Source organism: Hibiscus syriacus, unplaced genomic scaffold, assembly GCF_006381635.1.
Source record: "Hibiscus syriacus cultivar Baekdansim isolate YM2019G1 unplaced genomic scaffold, ASM638163v2 tig00110929_pilon, whole genome shotgun sequence".
Classification (NCBI taxonomy): domain Eukaryota; kingdom Viridiplantae; phylum Streptophyta; class Magnoliopsida; order Malvales; family Malvaceae; genus Hibiscus; species Hibiscus syriacus.
In genome coordinates, this window is record NW_024062916.1 from 366,575 (window position 1) to 381,269 (window position 14,695).

At 33.4% G+C, this 14,695-nt stretch overlaps 1 protein-coding gene and 1 pseudogene across 1 annotated transcript; both read left to right on the plus strand.

Moving 5' to 3' along the window:
* The first annotated feature begins 2,482 nt into the window (after nucleotides 1–2,482).
* Nucleotides 2,483–3,051, plus strand: LOC120146512. Its single transcript, XM_039160044.1, has one exon. The coding sequence runs from the start codon at nucleotides 2,559–2,561 to the stop codon at nucleotides 3,015–3,017; it is 459 nt and encodes a 152-aa protein (XP_039015975.1). The 5' UTR covers nucleotides 2,483–2,558; the 3' UTR covers nucleotides 3,018–3,051.
* A 2,043-nt stretch (nucleotides 3,052–5,094) lies between these two features.
* Nucleotides 5,095–7,804, plus strand: LOC120146533 (annotated as a pseudogene).
* The last annotated feature ends 6,891 nt before the right edge of the window (nucleotides 7,805–14,695 follow it).

Here is a 14,695-nt window from a genome sequence, read left to right on the forward strand (position 1 = left end):
CAAGTGAGCATTTTGAAGAACATATGCTTTTTCTTAAGCATTGGAAATTGATCTGTCCAGTTTCAATGTACTCCAAGGCTATACATTTCTACGAAAAAGGAAATAATTTCAAGCAATTGTGACACACACACACATATATATATTATAGGAGTTTACGGTCTTGGAGTTGAAAGAGAATCAAATTTATCAGTTCAAAATAGGGAGAAAAACATAGAGTTATTTAGCAACCACATTTAAATGTGATTGGTCAAGTTATTTACACTTTCCTAGAATTACTGGTTTTCATTCTCTTCTAAATAAAATTAGGACTAGATTTAAAAATTGTCAAAATTATAGAGTTCTTAAAGATATAAGTTTGACCTAATTCGACACGAACTCGAATGTTTAAAATTAAAAAATTTAACCCAACCGTTAAATCAAATCAAATCGGAATCCGTCAAGTAGCGTGAAATAATCATCCTATTCTACTGTAATAATATGTGTACTCAAGAATAGACTAAGAGACAAACGACTGTCCACCATAAAAATTTAAAATTATTATATATTTAAAATTATATATTTTTATTGAAAATATTTTTTATCACCTAAAATTTTATAAATTTATCTATTTCTAATTTTTTTGAAATTTGTCTCCTAACGTAAAATTTTACACTACTTAACTTAGTTTATCACATTTGCTAATTGTTTTTTATACACAACAATGGGTGTAGCTACGGGCTTTGTATCAGTTATCTGTGTCTTGTGCAACAACTCAGTGGTTGACCGGTGGTGGAGAATGTGAAGCGGTGGCATCTAGAATCACAAAGCGATCGAGTAGAAGAAATATTTAGGTGGGTATGAGAAAACCCAAGTGTAAGCTAAAGACATGAATGAATATGATATTGATTAGTGATTAAATTATATATTATATTGTGATTAATTATTCCTTAATTAGTTATTTTAAATTGGTAACTTAAACTTTTCATTTATTTTTAATGTGGGACAGTATATTTCAAAAACGTTGCTAAAACTGATGAAATTGTGTAATTTTTTATTTTCTATAATTATGACTGGATTAGTGGGTATAACTTAGGGCATGACTTCGCTGACTTGACATCCAGTCAACAACTTCTAGAAGATTCAATCAACAGTGGCGTGAAGACCAAAAAGTCAACCGAATTTTTGAATTCAAATTAAGATTTATTTTATTTTAAGAATTATCTTTTTAATTTTAAATATATCTTTTAAGGTTTTAAGCTTCAATGGATCATTGAGATCATTAACTCTTGAACCGTCTTGTTTCTTTCTCTCTTTAGATTAATAAAAGTTTTTCTTTCGCTTATTTTACTTTCAAGTTTAATTTATTTTCTTTTAAAATGTTAAGTATGTTTTCTACCATGCTTAGCTAAGTTTTCCATAGTTAAAGGTTAAAACGATGAATCAATTCTATTTGTGAGAATTGAAAAAACACCTCATACCCTCTCGAGTTAAATTCTAAATTTTCTTGAAACTAGATTGGGGATTGGTTTTTCCTAAAATCAAAATGCTTTCACTTCAAAAATATATTTTGGTTTGGATGTTGTTATGGTTTAACGTTGGGATTGCAGAATCAGTTGATTTGAATTCCCTTGAATACACTTAGCGATGGCACGCTAAGAGAAATTGAGATCGAGTTTGACTTTCATAGATAAAGCATAATTCGAGTCGGGTTTTTCCAAGCGCTTTTAAATTATTTTGAATTAACAACGATAATCGAAATTAATTTGAACAAGGATTGCGATTCCTAAAATAAATTTGGAAAAATCAATCACCAAAGAAAAAAAAATGAATTACAATAATTGAACCTTGCAAACTCAAACCGACATTTAACTAGAGGAAAAATCCTATTCAATGATCGATTGGAATTTGAAGAGGCTAATTTTATCATATTGATTTTTAATTTTACTTTCTTCAATTCTTTATCTTCCTTTAAAACATTATTTGCTTATTTAATTTTTCAACAAACCCCTTTTTACTTTATTTGTATTTTTTTACCTAAATCAAAAATCAAGAACAATCATTTCATCATCGAAATTTATTCTCAATATACTATTATATTTATTTTTATTGAGATTAAGTTTAAACTTTGACATCAAAACGATATGTTATCAGATATATTCATTATTTGGGAATTGAATAATTTGTATCAAAGTCTATAATACAGAATTTACTCATTTTTAACAATTAGATCCAACTGTGATGCAAAGTTTTCTACAACTATGCTTTAAAAGATATGCAATTATTTCTTAAAAAATTCCATCTAAGTCCGTTAAGTCAAAAACTTCAAAGGTATGAGAGGCAAAAGTTCAAACTTTGCAACGACAGGTGGCGAAAACCCAGAATAACAACGTGGCAGACAAGAACCTTCCAGCACCACGTCTCGATGCTTCTTTCAAGTACTTTCTAGTATCTGATTCTAATGTCTGTATTCGAACAATATCCACTTTCTAGTTCTTTCGCTTTCTTTCTATAAATCATCAACTCTAATCCAATATCTTTGTATAGCTGGAAAACATCATAAGATCCAAGATATTTCAGAGATGCAACCAGTCGACAACAAAAAGGAAGACAAGAAAGCCACCGTCGTGCAACGTGCAGTTAGCTCTGACGAAGAGGGTCGAAAGAAAGCTGAAAGGGAAGAAATGCCAACGCGGAACATAGACACCATTAAGTACTTGGAGAGAAAGTTGGAGGACAAAGGGATACAAAGGAGGGAAAGACACCCGGCTGACGGGATAGGGATCGGTCGGCCACCTCCGAAGTCGGGTCATGGAGGGAAGTACACGTGGGAAGGACCAGATGGGGTGGCGGAGAACGAGCTGACGGCGGTGCCACCAGCTATCGACGAGAAAGATCCTAACTACGTGAACGAGGAGGAAGAAGAGAAGGTTGTGAACGACGTGGGTGAGCTGGTGGTCGGAGAAGTGGATGTTGCAAAGGCTGCCGAGGATCGAAAAGGGGTGGCTAGAGTTGAGGTGGATCCTCACCTGGAGGTTTAACTAATTTGATTTGATATGTGTGATTTACTTTTATTTTTATTTGAGCTTGCTTGTTGTTTGGTTGCCTTTACTGGGCAACTTTCGTGTGTTGTAACAACTAAGGAATAATGTAATAAGAAAATTGGATTAACCCTCTGTGTTTGTAGCTGCAGTCCTTTTTTTTTTTCCTATTAGATTTTATAAACTAATTCTTTGTTTTATTCATAGCTTATTGCAAGAGTTTAGGTTTTACTTGTTTGTATCCAACTTCCATCTCTAATTCAAATTACCAGTTTTATTGAGTCAAATGAACACTAAATGTGCGTTTAAGAGATGGAAAACAATGAGTCCAAAATTTTGAGACCCAAATATTATGATCGACGATGATCATCAACAATTTGCATGATTAGTAATGACGATGATGAGTGATGATGAATTTCTCGTCGAATTTAAGGTTAAAAAAATGTTTTATTTAAAATAAAAAAGTTAATTTAATTATTTTTATTATTTTTGGATAAATTTCAATTGTATTATTTATGAAGCATAAAACCGCTATAAAGTTATAAAGTAAATGAGATTACTAACAAAAAATTTAGGGAAATCTCATGTTATCCAAAGTTTATTATTTATAACGTCTGAGCAATTAAACTAATTGCTGTTAATTTTGACTCTAACAATCTGTTTTATAGCTTTCACAGTCCGAGATCTACCTATAAATAGGTGAACATTTTTCTCTTCCCAAACATAATAGATATGAACACACCAAACAAGTTTTAAACAAGGACTTTCCCTTTTAGACAAGAAGCAGTTCAAAGAGAACTAACAAGGATTTTCCCTGTCAGACAAGAAGCTCAATCTGTAACATCTTTTCTCAAATTATAAAGTCTCAAAATCTTCCTCCAAACACAACACAAAAATGGATAGTTGGAAAAATAAATGATCTTTAGTTTCTAAAATAGCACTCCAAATCGCACAATTCCGAAATATTCATTTTCAAAAACTTCTCTTGACCAATCAGGTAATGATCGAATAACTAGGAATGTGTAGGGGAAACCAAATTACCTTTTATCAGGGGACATAAGGTTCTCTTCTCTTTATCTCATACGCCAGTCAAACAGCTTTAACCTACAAACGACGACTTTTTCTCTCATTTTGAATATCTTCTTTAGGCTTCAACAAACAATGCTGTTACAATTTATCTGCCAAAAATATGTACCTTTGACCATATAAGGATGTATCCAAACCACTTAAAGAGACTCAACGAGAACCCTCTTGGACAAGTAGACTTCGATAAGCTGCATCAAAAATTACATATTCTTCAAGAACGTTTTAGCATTTTCAATCCTAAGTTTTGTTTTTTTATCTTTTGTCATCATCTCATAGTTCGAAACTAATATATATACTAAAAATTAAAAATTTCTTAAACAAGTTAATGCATCTTGTCATGGAGTTAAATCATAAGAGAAAAGATAAACTACATATTTAATTATTTATTTATGTAATTTTATTTTGTCATTTATTTTTTTTAAATTATATGTAACATTATGTTTTGGAACAAGTCATTAAAGAATTGATGGTAATATTAACATGATAATTTATTTTTTCAATAATAACATAATATTATTTTAATATAATATATCAACATCATCATAACATTATCTTAAGTTGATATCAATATATCGTTAATTTTTTTAATAGTATGTACTTAAAACATAATACTAAGTGTAATTTAAAAGAAAAGGATAAATGATAAAAACGAAACCATGCGAGTAAATGAATCGCTATTCGCTAACTACATAGTCTATCCTATAAAAAATTGCAATACAGGGTGGAAAACTCGAAATATATGAGCCGAAGTGGACGGTAAATGACATCATTCAGCAGTGGAATTCCTTCAGGAAACCAAATGAATGCAATCCCTCCATCTTCTCCTTAGCTATTGACTTCTTCTAGAACCGCACATTTTGTGGTGAAACTAAACCTCATGAGATTAGGAATAAAAAATAACAAGAACAAGAGCTTATAAAAGGCATTGCTATCTCTTCAATCATCCCTCACTTGTTTCAAGTACTCTGCTTCTGTTCTTCTCCGAGATAACAGAAGCAGGACAAAGAAACATTCATTGGCTTTTCTACAAGCAATGCCCTATAGTACATAAGCAGGTCTAGCGTTTTTGTTCCTTCATCCCACAATGCACTATTGCTCTTGACTTCACATTTGGTCTATAACTAGGAAATGGATCGGTTTTCTGCAACGACAATTCTTCCTGATGGATTAATCCAGGGAACGGCAGATGATATCTCCATGCAAATGGTAAGGATTTGGGGTCAAATCAAAACGCCACTGATCGTACCGTTGCTGAGAATCGCTATTGTCATTTGCTTGATCATGTCTTTGATGCTTTTCATGGAGAGGGTTTACATGGGAATCGTGATAATGTTCATCAAGCTCCTTGGTCGAAAACCAGAGGTGAGGTACAAATGGGAGCCATTGAAAGACGATACCGAGTTAGGACACTCAGCTTATCCCATGATTCTGGTTCAAATCCAATGTACAATGAAAGAGAGGTACTTTTCATTCCCAAAATCCTATAACATTTTCTTGTTCCAGTGATCAATTTTGCCTATAACAATGCAGGTTTATAAACTCTCCATTCGAGCTGTATGTGGCCTCTCATGGCCTGCTGATCGGTTCTTTATTCAAGTCCTTGATGATTCAACGGACTATACAATTAAGGTGAATTGATTTGAGTTTTCTGGTTTTGGGTTATCTTGTTTTCTTGCATGGAAATTGACATTTACTGAAAAAACAAAATGAAGCAAATGGTGGAGTTTGAGTGCCAAAGATGGGCACGCAAAGGTATCAACATCAAGTACGAGATACGAGCGAATAGAACTGGGTACAAAGCAGGGGCTCTAAAAGAAGGCCTGAAACACGAGTACGCTAAACGTTGCGATTACGTGGTCATTTTCGACGCTGATTTTCAACCGGAATCCGATTTCCTCAGGCGCACCATTCCTTTTCTTATGCATAATCCTGAACTTGCATTGGTTCAAGCTCGTTGGATATTCGGTAATCCTCTACTAATATTAGCATTGACAAAAGATTACCGAGTCAAACGTTCGAAAACGAGTTTATATGCTGTTGTAGGGTCCCCAACCCAATCGTTGGTCCAAAAAATGTTTGAAAAAACTGCCCTGGAGAAGGGCATGTTTGGGCTTAAACAATATCTAGAGGGTATCTCTCTCTATTCTCACCGGTTAGCATGTGCAATCTCTTGAAAGTGGGACTTGGTCATTATCCATGTGAACATTGATTTTATCATTATGATAAATAAGAGATTTTCATTAATGAATTACAGTGAATGCTGATGAGTGCCTGCTGACAAGAATGCAAGAATGTCACTGGACTATCATTTCACTGTCGAACAAGAAGTGGGCTCTTGCAGCCATGCTTTCTTCGGCTTCAATGGTAAGGAAAAAATGAATAAAATTCAAAAAAAAAAAGACTCTATGGAAATTAATTGATTAAACATGTATAGGAACTGCTGGAGTGTGGAGAATTGCTGCTATAAATGAAGCAGGAGGATGGAAAGATAGAACTACAGTGGAAGACATGGATTTATCAGTTCGAGCTAGTCTGAGAGGATGGAAATTCCTTTACCTCGGAAGCGCTCAGGTATTTTAAAATCAAGTAAAGATCGATATCGAATTGACACTTTTACAGCTAAATATCCAATTTATTTTGCTTACAAATAAAATACAACATTCAGAGTTCTACTGCTGTGACTATAGGTGAAAATGAATTGCCAAGTACCTTGAACGCCTTTCGCCACCAACAGCACCGATGGTCTTGTGGTCCTGCTAACCTTTTCAGGAAAATGTTTATGGAGATTATTACAAACAAGGTTAGATTGGTAGATTTGAGTTAAAAAAGTGTTCAGATATTTTTGGCTTACTGGAATTTAACCCTTTTTCTGATTAAATTTACTACAGAAAGTTACCATATGGAAGAAAATATGTGATCTACAGCTTCTTTGTGGTCAGAAAGATTGTTGGGCACATCGTTACTTTCATATTTTACTGCGTTGTTTTACCTCTAAGTGTTCTTGTACCTGAGGTTGAGGTTCCAAAGTGGGGAGCGGTTTATGTTCCTTGCATTATTACCATGCTCAACGCAGTTGGAACTCCAAGGTCCTTTTTTTTCCTTCAGTTCTTCCCAAATCAATGTTAGAAGAAGACATTCCAGCACTAACCTTGACTATGTTTCTCTTTTCAGGTCAGTTCACTTATTGTTCTACTGGATCCTCTTTGAAAACGTGATGTCATTGCATCGGACCAAGGCTACCTTAATCGGCCTATTCGAAGCCGGTACATCAGTAAACGAATGGATCGTCACCGAGAAACTCGGAGATGCTCTCAAGGCTAAAGCAACCACTAAAGCACCAAGGAAACCTCGATTCAGGTTTGGGGAAAGGTAAAAAAAACAACCTTAAACTCTCGTTAAAATCACCAAACTTATATAGTAATTTTGATACAACTCTCATTTCCTGTTGGCAGACTCCATTTGTTGGAGCTTTATATTGGAGCATTCCTCTTCTTCTGTGGCTGCTACGATTATGCGTTCGGGAGAAACTACTACTTCGTATATCTTAATTCAATCGATTACTTTCTTCGTCGTCGGAATCGGATACATCGGCACCATCGTCCCCAACACTTAAAAGCAACTTCCGGGGCTGTCGGCGGTGTGAATAGCCAAGAAATTAAGGGAAACCCAATAAAATTTTATGTTGTCACAGGGATGATAAGGAGCAAATGGAGGCAGTTTCATGGTTTAGACCCCAAATAGTATAGGGATGGTTTTGAAACGAATTGCTTGCAATTTTCATTTTTCTTAATAATCAAAAGTATTATCTTCAGCGTTTAATGCAACAAGCAATGGATGACCATTTTCAAATATAAAAATTCAAACTAATGATCAGGTTTACTATACTAGCCACAAATAAAACCTGGAAGTTCCCGAACTAAAACATGTCATTGCCAAGGCTTGCAACATGTTCAAAAACTTACAGCTTTTCTCCGACATGGCAAAACCGGCGCTGCTCGTGAACTGACAAAATCGAACATATTTTAAATAAATTAATTTAAACATCCGGACTTTAAAAAATCAAACGATATTACAAAATTGATTAAAAATTATCTCGTCTTTGGATAATGTTTTAAATTTTCAAACCTTAAAATCTTCAAATAACTAGTTAACCTTAAAACCTTAATTTAGTGTGTTCCTCATCTAGTTCTACACTTTCTTGTTTTAATGATTAAATATATGATATGATCGACATATAATTGTACTGTATCACTTAAGTGTGTGATTACAATTTGCATGAAATGTTGGAAGATGTATGTCATGTGATTGTTTGTTGTATACATGCCTTAAGTCCTTATCAGTTTTTATATGTATGAAAGTATGGAATTCCGAAACTTCTAAACTGCTAGAACTCTTAGATGTTACTATAATTATATTATGTTATGATTATGACTCTTTTTTTTAAAAAGAAAATCACTAATTTTATTCAAAATAGGAAATATACTAAATTACATTAAAGATTTACAATTATAATCTTTAATTAAGCACATAATAGATAATTTTCTATAATTATTAAAACAAAAACTAGCAACTTAATATCACATAAAGACCATACAAAGGTCAACATAAGCTTTGTATCATGGTGATGCTTGCCTTCTTTAAGGTTGTTTCCAGTGGTGACAAGTTTACTTGGTTATTGGATGACCTGAGGCATTAGAAGGAACTTTACATACATAACATAACGAAGCCAACAACACTTGTAGCCTTACAGATATTAGTAGTGGTTGTAAAAAGAACCCAACCGAAAGAAATCATGTAATCCAGAGAACAGTGGCATATAGTTGTAAATAGCCCTCTAAGAATAGTGATCAATGCTCCTTGGTTGACACTGTCATTATTCGTGGCATGATCAAAATGAGTGTTCCTAGCAATTTATAAGTTCTTTTTTTCTGCCGTCCTAGTAGATTATCCCGACGAAAAATGGCTCTCTCAACTACCAAAAAAAAATGTGCAACAATGATCCAGTTCACCTGAAGAATTTGGCTGCTGAGTGTTAGTGCACACAACTCTAAAGATTGATCCAGAGATGTATGACCAAATCCTAGTACATACTGGAATGGAACTTTGTTTATTTTATTATCATTGTTCATCATCCTAATTGGTTCTTGTTTCAGGTCTTGCTGCAATGAGCAGGTTAGCTCAACATAACAGGCTTCAACAATTAGAGCTGGGGTTTGAAGACAGATCCATGGTTTGGGACGAGGTTGAAACATAATAAAGCTGATCACTGCAGACAGGAGTTGGCATTGCATCCTCATCACTGATATTAAATTGCTGATTTCATATCTGTACTCCCACTTGTATAACTAATCAACAACTTAAATTGTATTCCAAATGTGAAGTACTTCAAAATCCTGTTAAAGAAAAGTCTTTCAAGAATTGGAAATGGATTTACAGTAAAAATATGCTTTGGGTTTGGTCACTTGAGCTCAATAAAAATAATATTTTCTAAAGATCTTTTAGGTATATCCTCAGTCACCACTGTAGCCCAATTCAATTGTATTAATAAGTGAAGAGAAACGAAACTTCAAGCCAGTAGTCAATGAAGATTACGGTCGAAAATGGAAATCCAATCCCATGGACTACATTTATCAAATCTTAGGGTCATTGGAAATCTAGGCGTCAGGGTTTGAAACAAGCGTTGAAGAAAACAGAATTGAGAGTGACTGAATTTAGTGTTTTTTTCTTTTAAGAAAGTAGGGAGAAAGGGGAGAGCCTAAATAATGACAGCCTAACTTTCGGTTGATGTTATTATTGTATTAAATTTGGATATTTTAGATATTTGTAACATTTTCGATTGTAAATCGAAATGTTATAACAAAATATAACTTTTTCGGTTACCAGCTTACATTTTAAGTTACAACCTAAAATGTAATTCAAAATCATAATAAATTATATAAATAGATAACATTTTCGATTACAATCTAAATCTTGTTCTTACTATTAAATTTAATCAATTTTAAAACTCAAATAATATTTTAAGTTGCTACCGAAAACATTATGAAAATGCTTAACATCTTAGGTTAGCTGGATAATATTTTAAATTATATTTTATTGAAACTTTCTTTTGATTGGTAATCGATGAAACCGATCATAATACTTTTTAACATGACCCAACTTTTTTTCTCAGTAGGTTGGTTCTTTTGAACAAGGGTAAATTACATGAATATCATTAGATTTTTTTATCTTATTTCGTCATTAAATTAAAAAATACTCACTTAATTTTAAACTGCATTTATTTTGATCACTTTATTATTAACAATTTAATGATATTATGACATGTCCCAAACATCAAAATAACATTATTTTGAAAAACCAAATCTACGGTAAAATATTGTTGTTTTGAATCTCCATAAAATTCTTATTTTCTTCTTTCGTTCTCTCCCTTTTCATTCCCTCATTTTCTCTATTTTTTTCATAATTTTTCTTCTTGTCACCGTTGGACGCCACATCATTTTTCATGTCAGTCATCACCTACCATCGATGATGGTGACCCTTAAATTTTTCTTGCAGACTCTTTTCATCTTATGAGCATGAATTTAACGTGTTTTCACCCAAAAAATGTCTCAAGCTTGACGGATCTATGTTGAAACTCTTCAACTTGTTTCTGATAATCTTCATCCACCGTTAAATCAACTTCAAATCAAGATATAATGGTCTTTTTCCCATAGTCTATCTTTTCGCTAAGGATGGCAACGGGTCAGGTTCGGGCCGGATATTGGTCCCTCCGTTCCCGTTTAAAAAATTCGTATTGTTCCCGTTTAAAAAATTGCAGAGATTTAAACGGGGATCTCCATCGGGTAATTGGGGAAAACCGTGGGGAACGAGTATCCCGTTTAGCATAAACGGTTATTTAAACGGGTATCGAGCCGAGTATATATATTTAAATTAAATATATAAATATTATATATATATATTTTAATTTAATTTAAATTTATTATATTATATATATATAATAATTATTTTTAATATTTATCGGGCCGAGTATCGGGCCGGGTAATCGGGTTTTCCCCGTCCCCGTTTAACATAAACGATTTTTCCCTATCCCCGTTTAATTCGGTTTTCGATTTTCCCCGTCGGGTTCGAGTTTTTTTGCCATCCCTACTTTTCACTGCTTGAATTACAGACAATTTGCCCGTCTAGCTCAGTTGGTAGAGCGTAAGACTCTTAATTTTGTGGTCGTGGAATCGAGTCCTATAGTGGACAATTCATAATTCTGACTGTTGGAGGTCCTTCATGGAAGCTGCTCTCAACCTGGCGTTGTGGGTAGTCTACTATCTTACCTCCCCTCACCCCATTATATATGAGAATAAGATCAGCTAATTTTTTTTGTCGGAGCTCTAGAAACCTGAAAGTGACGTATAACATTTTTTTCCATACTTGATTATGAGATTTCTTTTTCTTTATCGTAAGTTCTTCCTTGGTTAACCGATGAATCAAAAAGTTTTCTCTTTTTCTGTTTTTTAGTATTGACGGCTATAATATTGTATTTGGTTCAAGATTTAGGTTGGATTTTAATGTTGACAATAAATATTTGTTGCATGGGTATTGAGTTTTATGATGGTTAATAGTGACGGGGGATTGTGCTTGGTTTGATAATGAGGGATTGTTGAGGAACTAAAATGATTCCTGGGTGAGTGAGAAATTTGATGGTAATGAATTGAAGGTAACCGAGAGGGCGAGAATAGTGAAATGATAGGTGATGGTGGTGAGGTTAAATTGAGTTGTTCTTGATTTAAGGATGTTGGCTGTGGGTTGAGGGATTTACTTTGACGTTGCTTTGGGTTTAGATAAAAATGATTGCTTTGGATTGACAGACTGCGAAACAGAGATGGAGACGACAAATAGTAATGGATAACCGATGGAATGTCTAATTCAATAATAAAGTATTAATAATTATATTAATAAGAGTATACGTGGTAACTCAAAAATTAATAAAAAAAATGACATACAAGTCTAAAATGTGATTTGTGGAAATTGGCCTCATTTCATTGGCCGAACGAAGAACGCACTCATTTCATTGGCCTCGTGGATTTAGCTTCGTCCCCCCGTATTTTGACCCACATATCAAAAATATCTTCCCCACCACAGAGATCCTGATTTCTCATTGCCTGGAAACAACCCAAAACTTTGGTCGGCACTTGTCTTCTTCTTCTTTTCTTTTTATGGAAGCGGTTCCATAACAAGCTAACTTTATCATGGCATATGAATGTAACATATCATCACTTTTTTATATATAACACGTATTATTATAATTTTTGACGTGTGATGTGTATTACGTCATCACCTTCAACGTGTCACGTCAATTAATAGTTTGATACGTGATATATGTCAAATATAACTTTTGATATGTTGTGTGTATTATGTTATCACTTTAGACATGTGACAAACCCACATCAATAACATGCGTTGAGCGTTAGTCAACTGATAATTTTCATCCAATCATGAAATATTTTATCTCAGAGTAAAACGTTGAAGGCTAAAGTGTTTTAAAAAAAATGGGTCAAAATGACTATTTTGTGAAACATTAGTGTCTTATTCATTTTTTTTTTGACTCAATTAACGGTTGAATTGATTCAACATTCCAAGTCAAATTGGATACGAATCACTATCGGATCAACATTCATGCTTGATATACACTTGGAGTGGCATGCCATGGGAAAGACTGAATGAAAAGTGTTGGATAGAGCATTGAGGGGATGGTATGCAGGGTCAGATAATTGGATTGCTGGGAAGGCTGACCAATTGGTATTTAGATTTGTTGGTTCTGTGGACCAGTTGGAAAAGACATCAGAAGAGGCTGAGCTTATGGTTCCTGCTGATGAAAATCTGCATGCATACATGTTATGTGGTGAGGTATTTGAAGATTATTTTAGGCGGGGCCGGGAGAATGGATGTTTAATGGAGCAGTGTAGCTGAATATCCAATCAAAGGATGGTGAGGTAGGAAATGGAGACGAGAGTTCTTGTGCATGCAAATTGATTGTCAGCTCATGACTCGGGACTGGTCGGTGGTATTAAAAAGGTAAGCTCCTTTATCTTCGAAGATGCTTGTTATCATACTTTGGATTAGTTAAGATTAAAGGGAGCAGCCATCCAGCTTCAAAATTGGCACTTTGTGTAGGTCTCTCTTCATTATTGAAGAATAAACAGAATATTTTAGTTTCTTATTTTGTTGTTTCAGTTTGTTTCTCCTCTCTTTGAGAGACGAATGGTATTAGACCTTGTTAGCCCCAAAATTTTGTTTATTTCAAGTTGTTACTATACTAATATTTTTTGATGTGCAAATAATATAATATAAGTTTACATCAATGAGTATGTGAGGCACATTCCATTCAATTCAATGTTATTCCTAATTTAATATTTCTCCCAGGAATTAGTTTATTTATATCAGTAAAGAGGGGCCTAGCTAGCTATTTGTGCTCTTAAAGAATTTTGCATTATAACATCTTAAAGTCAAAGCATTTGGATAATAGATTGGTATTGGATTCTAATAAACTATAAATACAGTCATGTTGATCATTTTAGCTAATGTGATAAATAATATTGGAGTCGGCATATCAAATAGCCGCGAATCTAAAAATATTGGACTCAATAGGAGAGGAGTTAAAAATATTTTTAAAACGTCAAATTTAGATAATTTATTTTGAACTGTTAAAAGTAAAATTATATAAATAAATTTTTTTAATGAATGAAAATGAGTAATAAGCGTTAATTTATGTTTAAAGATACTAATATTTTTCAAACAAAATATTTTATTTTATTTTAAAATATTTTTATATTAAATTTATAAGAAATTTTTTTAAAAAAATAGGATGTCATTTGACACCCCCTCGTAATAGGCTGGCTCCGCCCATGGACGTCAAAATCCTTTCCAGTTACATCTACTAATAGAATCCAAATTAATTTGATGATATTGTAATTTTAAATCAACTCTACTCTTGATTAATTTTTCCTATCTCTAATAGTACGGATTGACGCATGATTTCATTATGAGGTGAATATATACAATTTTAAAAGATTATAAAATTTAATGAACATAAATATTTATCGATAGAAAATATTTAAAATATATGAGAATTTGAAATTTTCAAAGAGGACGACTGTTCCATCTACCATTCATTCCTCGGTCCATTCATGTCTAAGAGCTATCTAGTACCGACTCACAAATGTCTTCCAGATACTTGTACGGTTGACAAATCCATTGAAATAAGCATCCATACCTTCTCTCTTTTTTTTCAGTAGATCTCATTCCACCCAATGAGTTGTATAACAAAACATGAACCTAAGCCTATACATTTCTGGTTCTGGAAACAAATAATGCGAGTGTTCTCTTGTCACTTTATACCTGACAATTGACATATTCCGTTGCTTTCTTATATTGCATTTACTCTAGCATGAATGGATAAAGAGAAATAATTATTTTCCCAACTACCTTCACCATTTGTCAAATCCTTCACTTAAATTGTCCGCATTGTGAACTGGCAAACTCAATCCAGTTCACATTTCTATGTTTTCCCGCTCAAAAGTAACTCTACGGTATTTTTTGATTGG

Bases quoted from the DNA above. Each gene is read 5' to 3' on its own strand.
- LOC120146512 (XM_039160044.1), top strand. From the start codon at position 2,559: ATGCAACCAGTCGACAACAAAAAGGAAGACAAGAAAGCCACCGTCGTG.